A 16,871-nucleotide genomic window follows, 5' to 3' on the forward strand; every position below is an offset into this window, starting at 1 on the left:
AAGCTGTAATAAATATTTCTACGTAGACATGCATTCAGTTTACTTTATTTGTGCCTCAACTTTTAAGAGAGCGTTATGCATTATCCAGTAGTTTTGCGATACGTACGAACGTAGAGCGAAAGTACAGAATCTCCTTGGAGCATGCTTTGGAGCAAGCGTGCTAGCGCGCTAAACTGACGATTGCCCTGCCCCCAAGTGGCGTTCGCCTTCTTTGATCGCGCCCAACGCTCCTAAATATGTTTGCTGGCGTTTCGCTCACTTGTTCCTTTTTTAATCTGTCGTGAGGAGCTAGAGAAAAATGTCACCATGGTGGATGTGGCGCACGCATTCAGCGAAGATATCAATGCAGCACAGCAGCCGCTCCAAAGTGGTGGAGACGCCGATGTCTCCGCTGACATTCAGCTAGAAGATGTGAAGCCTTGTCCCGAAACAAGGCCGAGCAAAAATGTGTCGCGCAAGGCAAAAAAGCGTGAGTTTATCTACTCCAATGCATGCTGGTTTTGCAAGTGGGCGGTAGGCATTGAATGGATGCGAGTTTGAACAACAAGGAAGAAGGAAGAACTATGCGCAAGGAATCACTGCTTTAGAGAAGGAATGATCGAAGCATAGTGCTGTATTCAGGTGATCCTTAAGGTCTATCGGAATTCCAGCGTTCGCTTATCCGATTTGTTCACGTGAGCTTGTGGAGGCCGCCTTTTCACTTTAATTTACTGCATGGGAAACTTCACCATGACAAGTAGTTGGTTGCACTTCCACCTTTTCTAATCAGCTGACCTGCACCATTGAAACCGCTGTCGGCTCGTTTTATAGTGCCTTGTCGTGCCATCCTTAAAGTACACTATCACTATCCTAAACGAAACTAACAATTTGAGCTCACGCATACGATCTTAGCACGTGCACGCTTGCAGATGTTTGCATAAACTGTCGCTTGGATATTTTGTACCGAAATTATTTCTTATTTCGCCGAATCTATGCTACTGCGGAGTCGGTCTGCTGTTCATCAAAAGAACCGTAGGAATATCATTGGGCCGTCTGTGACGACGGCATAGTTTCTCTTTTATAATGAAAACGGTTATACCGCCATAGGAGAGCATATGAACCTTGGCGACTAGGAACTTCCATATATTCAGAACTCAAATTATTACTCTTCGCACATAACATGCATTATTTTTGATGCTCGGATCATTGCCGTGTACAAGTGCTGGGGTACTTGCTTTAGGCACTGTGCAGCATACAACCATGCAACACATCTCACTTACCGTTTTGCAGATTTGGATGGAGATCATCTGCTTAGCTCCTTTTTTAAGGACCTTAGCAAGTTTCACACTAAGCTAGACAATAGAGAAATGAATGGCACATCAAATTTTGTGTCGGAATCATTCTAGCTTAGATTATAGATTATAGGGTTTTGCGTGCTATAACCACCATCTGATAATGTGGCACGCCATAGTGGGGCTGAATCATTCTTATCAAAAGAAAGAAATTATATGTCATTCATTAATATAGTCTGTGTCCTGTTTGAATTCATTTGGTGCGCATCATGAAATGCAATGCTAGAACTCGCAGCAGCCCACAGTAGTAGTTTCACATGCATTTCAGGGAAAAGTCAATTGCCAGTGTCAGCAGTCAGACCGACGACGTCATGCTCCGTAGCAGAATGCCATATGCACTGAGAGTGAATTAACAAAATGAGTGCCAAGGGAAGGGAAACACAGTATAGGACAGCAGGGGGCTAGGTCGTGTGAGGAAATTGGGTAATTTGTCGGTGTAAGATGGGCTCAGCTGATGCAAGACGCGGGTAATGGAAGATCACTGGGGGAGGCCTTTTTTCTGCAGTAGACACTTATTTACTTGAAAATAGCTTGAGCAAGAATATAGGTCGACCCCTATATATTGAACTCGTCAAGAAATAAAATGCTTTAATTAGAATATAGGTCAACCCATATCTTTTAGAAAACTAAGAACTTTGAACATGGTAGACCTTTATTTACTGTAAGCCCTCTACTAAATCTCACTAGTTGCCACAAGCTGCACACTCGTTGGAAGTGTCAGAGAAGTTGTCCTCGTTCGATGCTTCGCAGTCGACCTCGTCAGATGCTTCGCAGGCGTCCTTGTCACCTCAAACAATGTCGTCATCGGCGCCATTGAGTACATTAGATATCAAGCATTTCTTAAAGCCAGTCTGGATAATCTCCACACTGGCTATACTGCGGGCTAGCGTTGTTCACGAATATAGGTTGAGATTCTTTGGTCACAAACGTAGGTCGATAGCTCATTTTAGTAACATTTTCAAAAAAAAGAAAGTTCAGCCTATATTTTAATAAATACAGTAAATTAGGCTGATGATGATCCATGGCGTCCCTGCTGACGTGCAGTCATCTCATTAAAATATTAGGTTAAGCACTAATGACCATTGCAGAAAAATTTTACTGCTTAACACTGCAGTTCACAAAAAAGTTGGCAGCAATATTTCTGGACTGCTTCCACTTTTCAGTAATGATGGGGTACAAGCATAGGAAATCACTTGCGCTAAGATCCAGAAAGTCCACATGCACAGTCCCACACAGCATAACAATGTTTGCTGATAGCAGCAGCATTTTAAGTGCATGCCTTAGGAACAGCCACCAACCATGGTACATAATGGGAAAGGCCCAAAACTGCTGCTGTCTGCATGCTCGTGAGTAGCAGCTCCCCACAATGGAACTTTTACTGCTCTAGTCATTGTTCACTTGTGTTAATCTTCTTTCCGGGCAACTGTACATCTACATAGGATAAGCCAGCTTTGTTTTACCGTAAAGGAACTTCTTGCAGGGTCACTGTGGTCATACCTGCACGGGGAGGTGCGACGTGGCTATCAGCTGGAGGAGCAGCGTTACGAGAAGCGTCGAGCGAAGTTCTATGCCTTCTTCCGCATCCCTCGAGAGTTGGAGCGCTTTGTGGGCTACGGATTCCTTCAATGTGCAGATGCTTTCCTGTCTGTGCTGACACTGCTGCCGGTGCGCTTTGCGCTGGCAGCTGGCCTGCTCGGGGCGCGGCTGGTAGGTCGACGACGCCTGCAGCCAGCTGAGTCATGCGACCTGCTCAAGGGCCTTGTGCTACTGGGCACCTGGCTGTTGGCTGCCCAGGTGGATACGTCCATGCTGTACCACATCGTCAAGAGCCAGTCTGTCATCAAGTTGTACATCTTTTTCAACATGCTTGAGGCATGTGTTACAAGTTTCATTTTGCTCGTCTTCACATATCTAGAGCTGCACCCATCCTCTGCCATGTAAAGAACCAGTACATCAACATGTACAAGTTGCATTTGTATAAAAGTAAACACCTGAACAGCGCTCGAGCCACAGTTACTACAGAAGTATGGTCGTGATTACTGTTCGCTTCCATTGCAGGAGGATGCACTTTGTCCTTCTGTACGTCTATGTTTCTGTTACTGCTCGTGTTGTGCTCTCGTTTCAGCCCGCTTTAAGAGGTAAAATGAACCAACCAGCCAAAACCATTGCTTTGCTAGCTTTGGTTACTTGTTGCTTGCTAATGCCTAATTCTTACATAATGTTTAGCTGTTGAAGGATCTCCTCTGTGCCTCAGTTGTACTTTCTTGATTTCAGTGGAAGAACAAGGACATTTGACAATGCAATACCAAACCATAGGTTCCCTTTTTTATTGGTCCCCATTGTACATTTTACTCAACGTTCTCAAAGCACGTGTGCACCAAAAGATTCTTCGTGTAGTGATTTATACAAAGAAATGTGCTTCTAGTAGGCTACTGAAAACTGGCATTATTTTGAAGTATTCACTTATCTCCATGACCATCACAGTGCGGCTCTATGTTCAGGGCTCTCAGCCAAGCTGGAAAGCAGAGAGCTTGTCTTTCTACAGCCTCTGTTGACCTTCGCTGTTTCAGTGCATGCTGGTCTGCTAAAGCATTTCTCATTGTTTTGTATGTTTGTGCTAAAATAACTTGTTCTTACAGTTCCAAGGGTGTCTGCGTGACAACCTTGATACTCGTCAGCCATGACACTGTGTGTTAGCCAGTACAGATGGAAAATTCCTGCATGTGCAGCCACGATGGCAGCCCTCGTTCAGGCAGTACAATGCAGATAAGCATAGCAGCATCCTGTTTTGGGCATTCAGGCTCAGAGTAGCTTGCCTCATATCGTGTTTCTGTGTATTGATAAAGCTACCTTAACTATAAGAGTTCTAATACAAATATTACCAGGTGAAATCTAACACGTGTCTTAGCAGGAGCCACCCATAAGTCAGTTCAGTCAGCCCGCCTAAACTGTAAGCATGGCTTGTAGTGCATTGCCTTCAAACATTCTTGTTTCTTACAGGAATAGACTGTCGGACTAGTTGATTCATCATCAATAACTTGCAGTGCACAGCACCAGGACAAAAGAAGAGACACGCAAATTTTTGTTTACAAAGGTCTTGCTGTATGTCTGTGTGTGTCTGTCCTTTTGTCCCGTTGTCTTGTGCTGCAAGTTATCCTTACATGTTCTCACACTAAATTTTTGAGGTCGATTTGTCTCAACAAGGTCATTTCATGAAAGTGATTAGTTTTGTTTAACCTCCAAGAACTGCCATTTAGCTGTTTTCAGAACTTCTCAGTGAGAATCATGTGGAATTACTAACAGCAGTTTACTTGCGGTGAATGGTAAAATATCGCCAAGTTTTATCAAACATTTGGTTATTAACCAGTTCATGATCTATCGCACTGAAAATGTTGCAATGAACTTATAATTTATGAACCCTCTGTGGGTGAGTCTTGCCTACAGGCAATATACCAGGAAAAAGTATTTTCTTGCCAAGTTTTGGTATTGAGTATGAAGTTTCTGGCCAAATGTCTTTGGCCAACACTGAATGACAGGCAGCAAGTGCCATTTGTTGTTTAGAACAACAAAGGATGAGAAAGAAGTTTGGCACACCCCTCAAGTTTTTTGAAAGCACACAGGAGACAGACTGATGCAGCATCTCCAGCTGCAGTGGTATCACACGCACGAAGTAAAGCAAATGAAATGTACACCTGTGGGTTCATATATGACGAGAGCTGTCTACAAATTTCTAATGAAGCCATATGTGGCTTGGGTTCCCACAACGTTTTCTACCTGGTGTTCCCCCGTATTGTTGAAAAATTTCTCCCAAAATATTTTTTCTTTTGTTGATTATGCTTATTCTAAAAGTTTTTGTATGTTTAGATTAAAAAAATTTTATTTCCGAGTATTTAATGTCCTGTCCGTAAAAGAGTTAATTCTAAACATCTTGCTGCTGTAAAGGAATATGAAGACTATGCAGACAAAAAATCTGAACCATAAAGAATTAAAAAAAAAAGTACATTATCAATCACACCACACCGATGGATGTTGTTCTTCCAATTATTTACATCGGGACTGAATGGAGCAGATTCTTTTTTCATTAACACGGCTGGCTATATGCATTCTCCTTTCTTTCTTAAGCATGGACGTGCAGTGCTATGCTGTTTCTGTTTTGGCATAAGCCATGCATGCACATCAACAGATCCTCGTGGCTGTGACACTTTCGGGATTTTCTGCAACTGGCATGAAAACTGCAAGTCAACACAACACTATAATGCAAAAGTCCTTAACTATACAGATGCTCTCTGCTGCAAGTCATGTAATTTAATTCAATGACCACTGACCTTCCTTGCTGCTATTGCCACATCTAGATTACCTCTTCATTTTGTGGGCACTGTTTTCCTCAGCAAAGAGGTTTTAGTCATTCACTGCTTGCCTGTCTGTATTCCACCAGTGTCGCATAACAGCATCTGTTTGAAACTTTTTACTCAGTACTCGTGAGTAACCTGGCTGCAACCACCCGTCATGTTGGCTCAGTGGCTATGGCATTCTGCTGCTGTGCACCAGGTTTTGGGTTTGATTCACGGTCGCTAAGGAGGCCACATTCTGGCGGGGGCGGGATGCAAAAAAGGCCCATGTTAAATTACTGCTGACATGACATTCTCGACTCGTCATTTTTTTGCGTTACATCAAGATTCAAACCGCCTAAACCTTAGAATATATACTGGCAAGTGCCAGAGCTTCATAAATATTTTACTATGATGCTCGTTTCTAAGAACCAGTTTCCGTTTCAGTGCCAAGAAGGCGGATCCATCATGATGTAACAAATCACTGGCTCACTCCATTCCTGTAATTGATTCATGAGTGCAGCCAGAAGCAATGCACGCAGCTACTCAGCTACTAGTATCTTGTTTATTTCTTTAAGAGTGATATCATTGTACCTGGCCTTGTTGATGCACGATATCAGTAAATTCAGCTCTCTTTCATGATGTCACAATGTCAAAATTATTATTATTATTTGTTTTGAAAACATATATACACGACAGGAAAGGGAAAGAGAGGAGCAGGCTGGCAACTGCCACCGGAAGGGGCACAACGTCTGCGAGGTCTTCCATTTTGAGACAACTTTAGTGTCAAATTAAAATATCTTACAAGTTTTTCCCAACTATCATACTGGCCAAGTGTGGTCTTTTTTCATGTTAGAAGCATGGGGTCGACCTTATATAACTTTGTAAATATGTGTCACTACTTTTTTAAAGCACCCTGGGTACTCAAAATTTAACCGGAGCTACCCGCTAGGCATCTCTCATAGCCTTCGGGACTTTAAACCCTAGTAGTTTCCCGACTGCGACCATTGTTGCAGGTGGCAGACAAGCTGTTTTCATCCTTTGGCCAGGACATCCTGGATGCCCTGCTGTGGACAGCCACAGAACCAGAGCCACGGCGGGCGCGACGGCGCCTGGGGCTGTTGGCACATTTGGCCCTAGCCCTGGCCTATGTTTGTATCCTTTTAAGGCTGAAATCATTCTCTGTATTTGACTTATCCACAACAAAATAATCGGTACAAAGTCAGAGCAAAGTCAGAGCAATGACAAAGTCAGAGCAATGGCGTAGTGTCTGTGGCATTCAGCTGCTGCATCATCAATGCGATTCTTAGCAGCTGCATTCTGATGCTGGCGGAACACAAAAGTGTGCATGTGTTTAGATTTAGGTTTGCATAAGAAACTCAGGGTGGTCAAAGTTAATGTGGTCCAACTAAACTAGATGGGTGCACGCAGCACGCTACTTAATTTGGGACACTGCCACACTAGAATGAGATTTTACTAGAGCATGAATGTCAGTGTCATGGCTTTGCATGTCTGAATCTGTGTCCTTTCACAATAAAAATCAGTGGGGGCTGAATCTTACACAAATGTGAACTAACCAGTGCAATTAGCAGCACAACTTGGAACACTTTGTGAGTGCTAGTGGAGTACTACTTACGCTAAATTGTTATGCCAACAGTGTTTATTGTTGATACTAATAATGTTTTTACTTGTGAAATGCCATTCTTATCTTGGCCCTAATCAGGACTGATAGTGTCTGTAAGTAATGAAATAAACTATCACATACTAACAACTGACAAAAGAGAGAAAAAAATACGCTGATCAGCTTTTTTATAACTTCCATAAAAATTGTAGATAGGAAGAGGCCTAAGTAATTAAACAGAATGCTCCTATTAAGACTGTTAAGTTACAACATGTATTTGATTAATCCCCTGCGAGTCTCGCTTATAAGCAAGTACATAAGCAATGTTTAAAGATATATGGCAGTGTATTGGCAGGCATTTTGCCTAGTGTAGCATTATATTTTGTAAATGTTGTGTTTACAATATTCTATTCTCTTATCAAACATAAGCCCTTGACTGGACATCGCAGTGCTCCACTGCCTGTTAGTGATGCTTCAGGCTACCACCCTGAGTGTCGCAATAAACTCGCAGAACAAGGCCCTGCTGACCATCATGATGTCCAACAACGTATGTCACCACCACCACATGTTGAACCTCATTGTAACAGAGTCACATCTGAAATGAAACTACCTTAATTATATCTGATATCTGGGTTAAGCATACACGCTGATATGCGATTGGATCTGTGCGAAAGAAGTGCAAGTGTGTGGCACCAACGTTCCAGCAAAGTGCAAAGGCTTTCCTGTCAATTTTTACATCCTGCAGGCGGTTTGCCATGCCAGTACAATAGAATCTCAGTGATACAAATTTCTTGGGATGGCACGAAAATTCATATCACCAATTAAGGGGGTACACGGCAATGAAATAGCCGACTTACTAAATATATTTCAGATTTTTTAATTCATTTTTTTTCTGCAACCATAGGACTTTTCTTTATCTCACGGTGAAATACAGAGTGGAATTTAAGAAAATTGCACGTCTTTAGTGTGTTGTCTTCGAAATCGGGAAGAAAATTGATCAACAGGGATGTGACTCGTGCATCGGCAAGGCTGCTCTGCCAGCCTGACAGCAGCCAGTGTCTGGCACTACTGGCGCACTGGGGCCTCCTCTCCAGCTCTGCCAAGGATTGCGCAACGACGTAATTGTTCGTATCATCTGCCACGGCAAAAAAAGTGGTTCACAACATTATAAATTTATGACGGTGTAAGCTAACGAACTTGTGCCGGGACTTTTTACAATTCGTATCAGGGTGTGATCATATCACTGAGATTCTACTGTATGTGACACATGAAAATGCTAAATTACCAACATACTGAGCATCACCATTAATGTGCAACTGTACGATTGGTGTGATCGTGCAGTATCGGCACGTCGGCTTGCTAGTTGTGGCCAACAATGTCAAGCCACTGGCCAAATTGTGTTTGCATGTGCAGAATGTTCCTTTTCAAGCTGATATTGCTAAGTTTGTGATATTCTTGCTACCCAAATATGGCATCTTTTTAACCCTTGAGTGAACAGTTATTCTCTTCACTTTAACCGATGTTGTCTCAGATCTTGCATTTTTGGTTTCGTTACAGCAGTAGGATACTCAATGCAAGTAAAGCGCAGCCTACCAAATTTTAGGTTTTCTTCATTAAATCCAATGATTCGTTATATCAATTTTTGTTATATATTGAGGTCCGACTGCAACAAAAGCGGCTGCTGGAGTGCCTTAGACAGCCGAGATCTGAGAGCTGTTGTTTGCGTGTTTCAATTGCAGTTTGTGGAGCTCAAGGGCATGGTGTTCAAGAAGTTTGCCAAGAACAACCTGTTCCAGATGGCGTGCAGCGATGTCCGCGAGCGGTTTCACTACGTGGTGCTGCTGTTGGTGGTCATTGTGCAGACCATGCGGGAGTACAGCTGGCGGCAGGGTGAGTATAGTGGCAGCATGCAACATGTACAGTGGCGACTCCCAAGCCTGAGACCATCATCCCCGCAGAGCAGCTCTGGAGCCTGCTGGCCGACTGCCTGCTGGTGCTGCTCGCTGAGGTGCTGGTGGACTGGGTCAAGCACGCCTTTGTCACACGCTTCAATGCAATCTCTTGGCAGGTGGGTGCACATTAAAGGGCCTCTCACTAGGCCCCATAGCAAATTTTGGTTATACGCTTAAAGTTGTTACATGCCCTCTACAGAGCATTCTACCGCAATAAATTTTGTAATTGGCTCGTTAATAGCAGAGATAGAATTATTTGAAATGTTATGAACCCAAGATTTCAGGAGGTGAGCTTCACTGCCAACATAAACGCTCTCTCTACTTGCCCCGTCTAGACTCCCAAAGCGAAATTCTTTCCCTGCATTCTCCTATGCAGAGCCGGAAGATCGCATCACGTGTACGTCAAGGGCCTCACCTTCCTTAAAGGAGTACTGACACAAAACTTTGAAGTCGAGATAACTCGTGAGATCGATTTAAGTGGACACACACACATCGTCTACAAAATATCAGTGGCGAATATAGCTTAGAACATATTCAAAATCAATTTTCATAGTATGTGCGCGTAGCCACACGCAAAGCGCCGCACCTCGCGACATTGACATCAAGGAAGGATTGTAAATAACTGAGAAAACGCTACGTCACGAGTTTGCACTGCCGTCGGGGCGGGGCCAGCGAGCAAGTTTCTCCCCGCTCCGATCGTCCCGGTGCGTTTTTTTTTTTTTTTTTTTCCCTGGTCGAGACGCTGGCCTCGTTTGATGCAGACGGCGGCACAAAAATCGGCTTAATCGTTTCTGACACGAGATAACTCTTAGAGTAAAGTGACCTCGAAAGTGTGCATGTTATGAAACGTTGTGCGATATGGTTAATCGTTGGTGTGATTTTGGCTCGCAAGCGGTCAGCGCAGCCTCCGCAGCAATCGTCTCTACGAAGCGGCTCGCCTTGCTAACGTGTTTTCTCATCGCTGCCAACGCCGTCGGCAAAACTAATTGTACTGCCAGTTATGAGCGTCATAAATGTGCAGATGTTGATTGTGTTGACGAATATAGGTGATTTATTACGAGCTGTGGACGGATCGCAAGGGCCGTCGGCCCCGGATCAGACGGCCAGCGAGCTAGGCCTATACCGTTTCCCAGCGATCACCAGCTCGCCTGTGGTGGTTGAATCAAAAGTGGTTGGCCACGTCTAATACGGTGGCGACTCCTGCCTGGAGGAAATAGTCGCCGCTGGACGACGAAAACGAGGACGGCAACGAAATCGCAAAGCTCGTGCAGGTGTAGCAGATGAACTAGCAACACGAAACTCGCTCGCCTGCGAGCGCGCTGGCTTGAACACGTCACAGTTTTGTGCAATCACGTGCTCACTGTGTTTACAATCCCTCTTCTCCCATCTCATTGCTCTTTGCTCTGTGAAACCGAAACTTGGACTGGTCGCTGCAAAGAAGACTCCAAATAATTACCTGTCGCGCTCTGAATAAAATGAAGTTTCACGCCGTGATTACTGGGTCATTAGTTACTTATTACAGCAGAAAAAACAAGATAGAAAATTTTTGTGTCAGTACTCCTCTGAGGGCCTCACCTTCCTTCCTCTCTCTCTTTTTTTTTTTTCCTCTTGCATTTTTGTTGCACGGCGCACTTCCAATGACTATCGTGCATGCAAGTTGTTGCGTTTGTCCCGTTTCGCGCAGCACACAGTTTTGCACGCTGTGCACGAGAACCCTTGACTATCGGTATGATAAGTCAGTGTCACGCGAGTGCTGGAGCAGACGCAAGCGGATCAAAGAGCACGATCACACGCTGGAACCCGGTAGAAAATCGCAAATAGGTTCGTTTCCTGTGCGCGCAAATGTACGACTTGGAAACAAACCACCGAAGCGGAAGTATGTCCCTCTTGCTAGAACACGAAGTAAAAGAGAGACTCGGAGACATTCGGTTTGTAAGGTTTATTATTTCTCATAACTTTAAACCATCTAGTGAAGCAACAGATCAAACAGATAACTGCTGTAGCCTTCAGTAATTCTCGAAGTCCTCTGTCATGGTGAGTTAACGTTTCAGCAATGCGAATTACGTAGGCGCTTTTGTGCTTCTGACCTCGACTTTCCGGCTGGGAGCGGGAGCTCTTGAGAAGAAGGGTGCACAGTGTTTGATTTGAAATTTCAGCTGTTTTCACAGTGCGCAACGGTGTAATACTTTGCAGACATGATCGTCGGCATGCATTTTATACACTGCACTTGTCTGTTTAAAATGGCCAAACCTGCTGAATGGCCCTTTAAAGGGGCACTAAGGAGAAACACTAAATCAGTTAAGACAGATAAACTATTCTTTCAAAACTATTTTCATTAGTTTCACTGTAACAGGTTGATTACTAACAGAGAAAATGAAAGTAAAGCTTCCATTTTTTTAAATTTCGTGCCAATACCCTAGCACTGCTACGTCATTGTGACAGCCGATTTTAAGGTATTTTTTCCTGTTTACACCATTGATGGCACAGTAAATGTTCTTGAAACTTGCTAAGTTCAGCCTTTGGCCCCTTTAGAACACAGTGTAGTCTATCATATCGATGAAAAATTCTAGCAGATAAAAATTCATGGTATAACAGTGAGCTGGTGTGGGAAGCTTCAAGGCAGTGTTGCCTGTTGTCTTTCGTTCTTACCCCTTTTCTAGCTTAGCAAACATCCTCCTGTAACAGTGACCTTTTTGTTTATGTTGTGTAATGGTAAATTGCAATACATATCAAGTTATTTTTCTCTTTACTATTCCTTTAATGCTTCGTAAAATATTTAACTTGGAAATATGGAACTACAAGGTTTCTTGGCAGTAGTGTTTCACACAGTATGGCAATGATAGTTATGCAAGCATGGTATTTGGCTTGCTTAGTTTGTAGCTAGTCTGCAGTGCCACTATGGCTGCATAAATGGTGCACAAAAATCGCCGAACTGGGAGTGTGCTGGCAAAACTCATTGCTCAGTGAAGCCATTCTGTTCTTATTTCGGACAAATAATGATTATTGTTTAACAAAGTGCTTGCTATATGATATAGATCAGGATTTATTTCATTATCAACAAGGTTATAGAATATCCTAAAGAACCTTCTAAAAAGTTGCATCTGCCCCGCACGCGCCGCCAGCGCTTGCGAGGCAGTTTGATTGTGACTGACGTCACTTTACAACATCTCTCTTCCCTTAATACTGGAGTCGCTGTACTGGTTTTCTTTGACGTGTAGAGCGCCGCAAAGCTTGGGGTGGGCTGTCGGGTTCATCCGTGGCAGCGTTGCTCGCTGCGAGTTCCGGTTGGATTTCATGGTCTGGTTCGGGTATGCCCCCTTGTTCAGCTGACGGTCTCGGCGATTGTGGGTAGTCACTAGGAGTACCTGTTCTTGATGCTTGATTTCCCGCTTCTTGATCTGTACCAAGCGGTGGCGGCGAATTTTCCCGCTTCCGCACCTGGTCAACATGTCGTCGTACTGATCCGGCCGGCGTTCGTATGGCAACCATCCGAGAACCTATTTTGGACTGTACAATTCCTGGCGTCCATTTTTCTCCCGTTCCGAAGTTGCGGGCGTACACGTCAGCTTCAGGTGATGACAGTTGCCAATCGTCTGGTTCGTTGGCTGGCCCTGCGTGTACAGGAGGAAAACATGTATCTAACCGGGATCGAATTTGATATCCGAAGAGCAGCTCTGACGGTGATTTTCCTGAGTGGTTAGGTGTCCTCCTGTAGTTGAAAAGCAGTCTGTTCAGCTTATCATCCAACCGCCCCTCACCAATCTTCTTGAGGCCGTCCTTAATTGTTCTGACTGCCCTTTCTGCTAGACCGTTTGACTGGGGGTGATATACGGCTGTGCGCAGATGCGTTATGTTGTTCTTCCTGACAAAAGTAGCGAACTCGTCACCGGTAAACTGCGCTCCATTATCCGAGACGATGGTTCGCGGCACGCCAAATCTGCAGAAGATAGCGCGCAGGCAGTTGATAGTGCACGAAGCGTTGGCTTGTCGGAGTGGCACAGCTTCAATCCACTTGCTGTATGCATCCACGATAACGAGTATCATGTTCCCTGAAATAGGACCAGCAAAATCGATATGAACCCTTGCCCATTTTTCATCAGTAACGGGCCAGCTCTTTGGCGTTGCTGTAGCCGGCATGGGCAGGTTTTGAACACAGTTCTGACATGATGCTGCCACTCTTTCTATGTCGTGATCTAAACCTGGCCACCAGAATGACGATCTGGCGACCGCCTTCATAGCGGACGATCCTTGGTGCGTCTCATGCAAAAGGTATAAGACGCGACGTCGCGCCTTCGTCGGAACAACTACTCGACGGCCCCAGTACAACAACCCGTGAGCCAAAGACAGCTCCAATTTCTTGTCAAAAAATGGTGCGATATTCGTGTTGAGGCTTTTTGCGCAGGAGGGCCAACCGTTCTTAGTGAATCGCATAACTTGACTCAGAGAAGGGTCATCTGCAGTCAACTGCCTTAGCTCCTCAACCGACACAGTTCCCTCGTCGAACCCAGCCAAGGCTAGCAGATAGTCTGGTGGATCTCCTTCTGGTAGTTTCGGCTCAGATGTACGTTGCGGCAGTCTACTAAGAGCGTCAGCGTTGAGGAGTTGCTTACCAGGACAGTATTGAAGCTGATAGCGGAATCCGCCCAGGTACAGTGCCCAGCGCTGTATTCTAGCGGCTGCCAATGCAGGAGTTGGTCGGTCCGCCTTCAGCAGGCCCAGGAGCGGCTGGTGGTCGGTGACCAACACGAATTCTCGGCCTATGAGATAATCACGGAATTTGGACACTCCAAATACAAGAGCAAGGGCTTCTCTCTCAAGCTGAGAGTAGTTCTTCTCAGCCCTGGTTAACGTTCTAGAACGGAAACCAACGGGTTTATTGGTCTTTCCGAATGTATGGAAAAGCACGGCACCTATTCCGTCCTGTGAGGCGTCACACTCTAGCTTGAGGGGTTTCTCGGGATCATAGTGAGCCAGCACTGCCGCTTCCCGAAGGCATTGTTTTGCATCACTAAATGCTGTTTCTTGCGCATGTCCCCAGAACCAACGCGTGTTGTTCTCCAATAACTTGTACAGCGGTGCAAGTAAGGAAGACATGTTAGGCACGAACTTCGAATAAAACGTAATCATGCCCAGAAACGACCGCAGCTGCTGAACATTTTGGGGGTTGGGGGCTTGCGCGATTGCTTCAACATGCTTCTCGATTGGATGCAGACCTTCACGATCGATTTTATGACCCAGATACGTCACTGCCTCTTGACGAAAGCTACATTTCTCAAGTCTGAGCTTCACTCCGTGCTCACGAAAACGCTGCAGTACTTCTCGTAACTTGCCGGCGCTGCCATGCTTTTCCGATACCAAAACGTCGTCGAGGTAAGCTTGAACACCTGTCAAACCCTGCAGAACTGTATCTATCTTCCGCTGAAAAATAGCAGGCGCAGAAGCTATGCCGAACGGCAGTCGGTTGTAACAGAACAAACCACGGTGTGTATTAATTACGCACAACTTCCTTGTGTCCTCGTCGAGGGGAACCTGGTTATAGGCGTCTCGTAAATCCAGCGTACTGAAGCAGTCCCCCCCGTTCAGGCATGCGAAAATGTCATCAATGACTGGCAACGGGTACTGCTCCAGTTCACAGACGGGATTCAATGTTACCTTGAAATCGACACAGATTCTAACCGTGCCGTCTTTCTTCATGACAGGCACAATGGGGGTAGCCCACTCGGCGTACGTTACAGGTGACAGTATTCCAAGCTTTACGAGCCTATCAATTTCTTTTGAAACTTTGTCGCGTATAGCAAACGGAAGGGAACGGGCCTTACAAAACTTCGGCGTGGCTCCTTCCTTGAGCTTCAAATGGACAGGGTGCCCGTCGATTAGACCCAGCTCGGTGCTGAAGACGTCTTGGAACTCTGACAGGACAGCATCCATGGTTGGGGTACGGCTGCTTCCTGGACCAGGACCTTGTTGCACTGATACGTTGAGTACCGAGGATCCTGCATCGCTGAACTTGGCAATCAAATCTCGTCCGCAGAGGCTCGGACCTGAACAGTTCAGGACTATCAAAGAACTCTTGACCTCCTTGTCGTTGTAGAACACCGGCATACTCAATTTCCCCAATACTGGCAGCTCTCCAAGATAACAGGACAGTTTGATGCATGCGGGTGTTAATGGCGGCCACTGTTCACGGTTTTTCTCAAACAGCTCTCTGGACACGACACTGACGGGTGAACCGGTGTCCACAATCATGGGTACGTCAATGCCACACCATGTGAAAGTACGACGAATAGGAGGTGACAGCTGACCTTTCGATGGCGCGGTTAATGTCCAAATGTGCGCATCGTCATCGTCTACTTTTTCCCTTTTTACATCCGCTGTTACTGCGAAAGCTTCTCCTTGTCTGCATTGTGAACGTGCCTTTAAGCGTCCTTTTCGCACGTCGCTTTGGCACATCTTGGCCAGATGGCCGTATCCACGGCAGCGGTAACACCTAGCTTTCGCCCAGCCGCAAGCGTTCCTGTTGTGTTTCTTGCTTCCGCAACGCCCACATTCTAACACCGACTCATCAGCATGCGCTTGGCCTGCATGAACCTTGAGCAAGGGAACAAGGTCGGCAGACATCTGCTTTGTATCCTTTTCAGCTGCTTCTGCCGATATGGCAATTGCTTCGGCCTCCCTCAACGTTAACTCCGTTTTCGCTAGTAGCTGCTTCTGCAAAGCGTTTGACCTGACTCCACAAACGATCCTGTCGCGAAGCATCCGATCTAACATGTCACCGAAATTACAGCCATCCGCAATTCGGCGAATTTCAACGATGAACTGTTGAATGGGCTCACCTTCCAACTGGCAGCGATTGAAGAACCGGAAGCTCTCCGTTATCTCATGACGCTTGGGGTCGAAGTAGTCATCCAAAACTTTGACTGCTTCCTCGTACGTCAGCGAGTTAGGCTTCCTCGGTGCAACCTGTCCTGCGAGCACTTGCACGGTGCGCGTACTTAATGCAGCTACCAGCAACGCCCTCTTCTTTCCCGAGTCACTGACGCCAGTTGCCTCGAAATAAGCTTCTGCCTTCGTGATGTAGGCCTTCCAGTCACACTGGTCGTCGTACTCTGGCAGCTGGTGAAGAGCCATGGTCGGTATACTCGCGGCCGCTGTTTCCCTTGTTTCCAACTTGACTGCCTGGCTTACTTCATCCTTCACTTCGAGGGTTCTACCTGGCCTCGTTGCCACTGTTGCATAGTTGCGGCACACGTGCCGTGTATGCCGAATACGACAGCACTCAGTTGGAAGGTTGGAACATGAATGTTTATTGCTTCCGCCAGGGAACGTATATATACGAAAATGAAAGGGGGAAGGGAGGGCAAGGGAAACGATAGTAGAAGAAACCGCACGCGCCGCCAGCGCTTGCGAGGCAGTTTGATTGTGACTGACGTCACTTTACAACACTTGCTATGACAAAGCTTTCAGGCTACTTAACCCTCGTTCTGATCAATGAAAGGTATTCAGAGCAACCTGAAAATGCAGAAATGAATCCTGCACACTAATTGCTTAGTTTTTTGGATAGTCTGAAACAGTTGCATTCACATCTATAGGAAGGCTATCCAGTCGAACCCGATTAACGCAGTTGTGTTGCAGCAAGAAC

The 16,871-nt window shown here is 45.5% G+C and overlaps 2 protein-coding genes across 3 annotated transcripts; one reads left to right on the forward strand and one right to left on the reverse strand.

Moving 5' to 3' along the window:
• The first annotated feature begins 215 nt into the window (after positions 1-215).
• On the forward strand, positions 216-9,379 carry LOC119456068 (protein TAPT1 homolog). Of its 2 annotated transcripts, none has more exons than XM_037717667.2 (6): positions 216-469; positions 2,812-3,203; positions 6,676-6,814; positions 7,730-7,827; positions 9,020-9,170; positions 9,239-9,379. In XM_037717667.2, exons 1-6 carry the CDS (start codon positions 307-309, stop codon positions 9,361-9,363), a joined length of 1,068 nt encoding a protein of 355 aa, XP_037573595.1. In that variant the 5' UTR covers positions 216-306; the 3' UTR covers positions 9,364-9,379. The 2 variants fall into 2 exon arrangements, with proteins under 2 accessions (XP_037573595.1, XP_049525481.1); XM_049669524.1 differs by having other exon boundaries at positions 9,244-9,377.
• A 2,633-nt stretch (positions 9,380-12,012) lies between these two features.
• LOC119456070 (uncharacterized protein K02A2.6-like) lies at positions 12,013-16,688 on the reverse strand. Its single transcript, XM_049669136.1, has one exon. It carries the CDS (start codon positions 16,358-16,360, stop codon positions 12,410-12,412), a length of 3,951 nt encoding a protein of 1,316 aa, XP_049525093.1. The 5' UTR covers positions 16,361-16,688; the 3' UTR covers positions 12,013-12,409.
• Between the last annotated feature and the right edge of the window lie 183 nt (positions 16,689-16,871).

The sequence above is a fragment of the Dermacentor silvarum genome, chromosome 6 (assembly GCF_013339745.2).
Source record: "Dermacentor silvarum isolate Dsil-2018 chromosome 6, BIME_Dsil_1.4, whole genome shotgun sequence".
In the NCBI taxonomy this organism is placed as follows: Eukaryota; Metazoa; Arthropoda; class Arachnida; order Ixodida; family Ixodidae; genus Dermacentor; species Dermacentor silvarum.

Bases quoted from the DNA above. Each gene is read 5' to 3' on its own strand.
- LOC119456068 (XM_037717667.2), top strand. From the start codon at position 307: ATGGTGGATGTGGCGCACGCATTCAGCGAAGATATCAATGCAGCACAG. The intron at 7,828-9,019 runs GTATGTCACCAC...TTTCAATTGCAG, and splicing joins CCATCATGATGTCCAACAAC to TTTGTGGAGCTCAAGGGCAT. The intron at 9,171-9,238 runs GTGAGTATAGTG...TCATCCCCGCAG, and splicing joins GGAGTACAGCTGGCGGCAGG to AGCAGCTCTGGAGCCTGCTG.
- LOC119456070 (XM_049669136.1), bottom strand. From the start codon at position 16,360: ATGGCTCTTCACCAGCTGCCAGAGTACGACGACCAGTGTGACTGGAAG.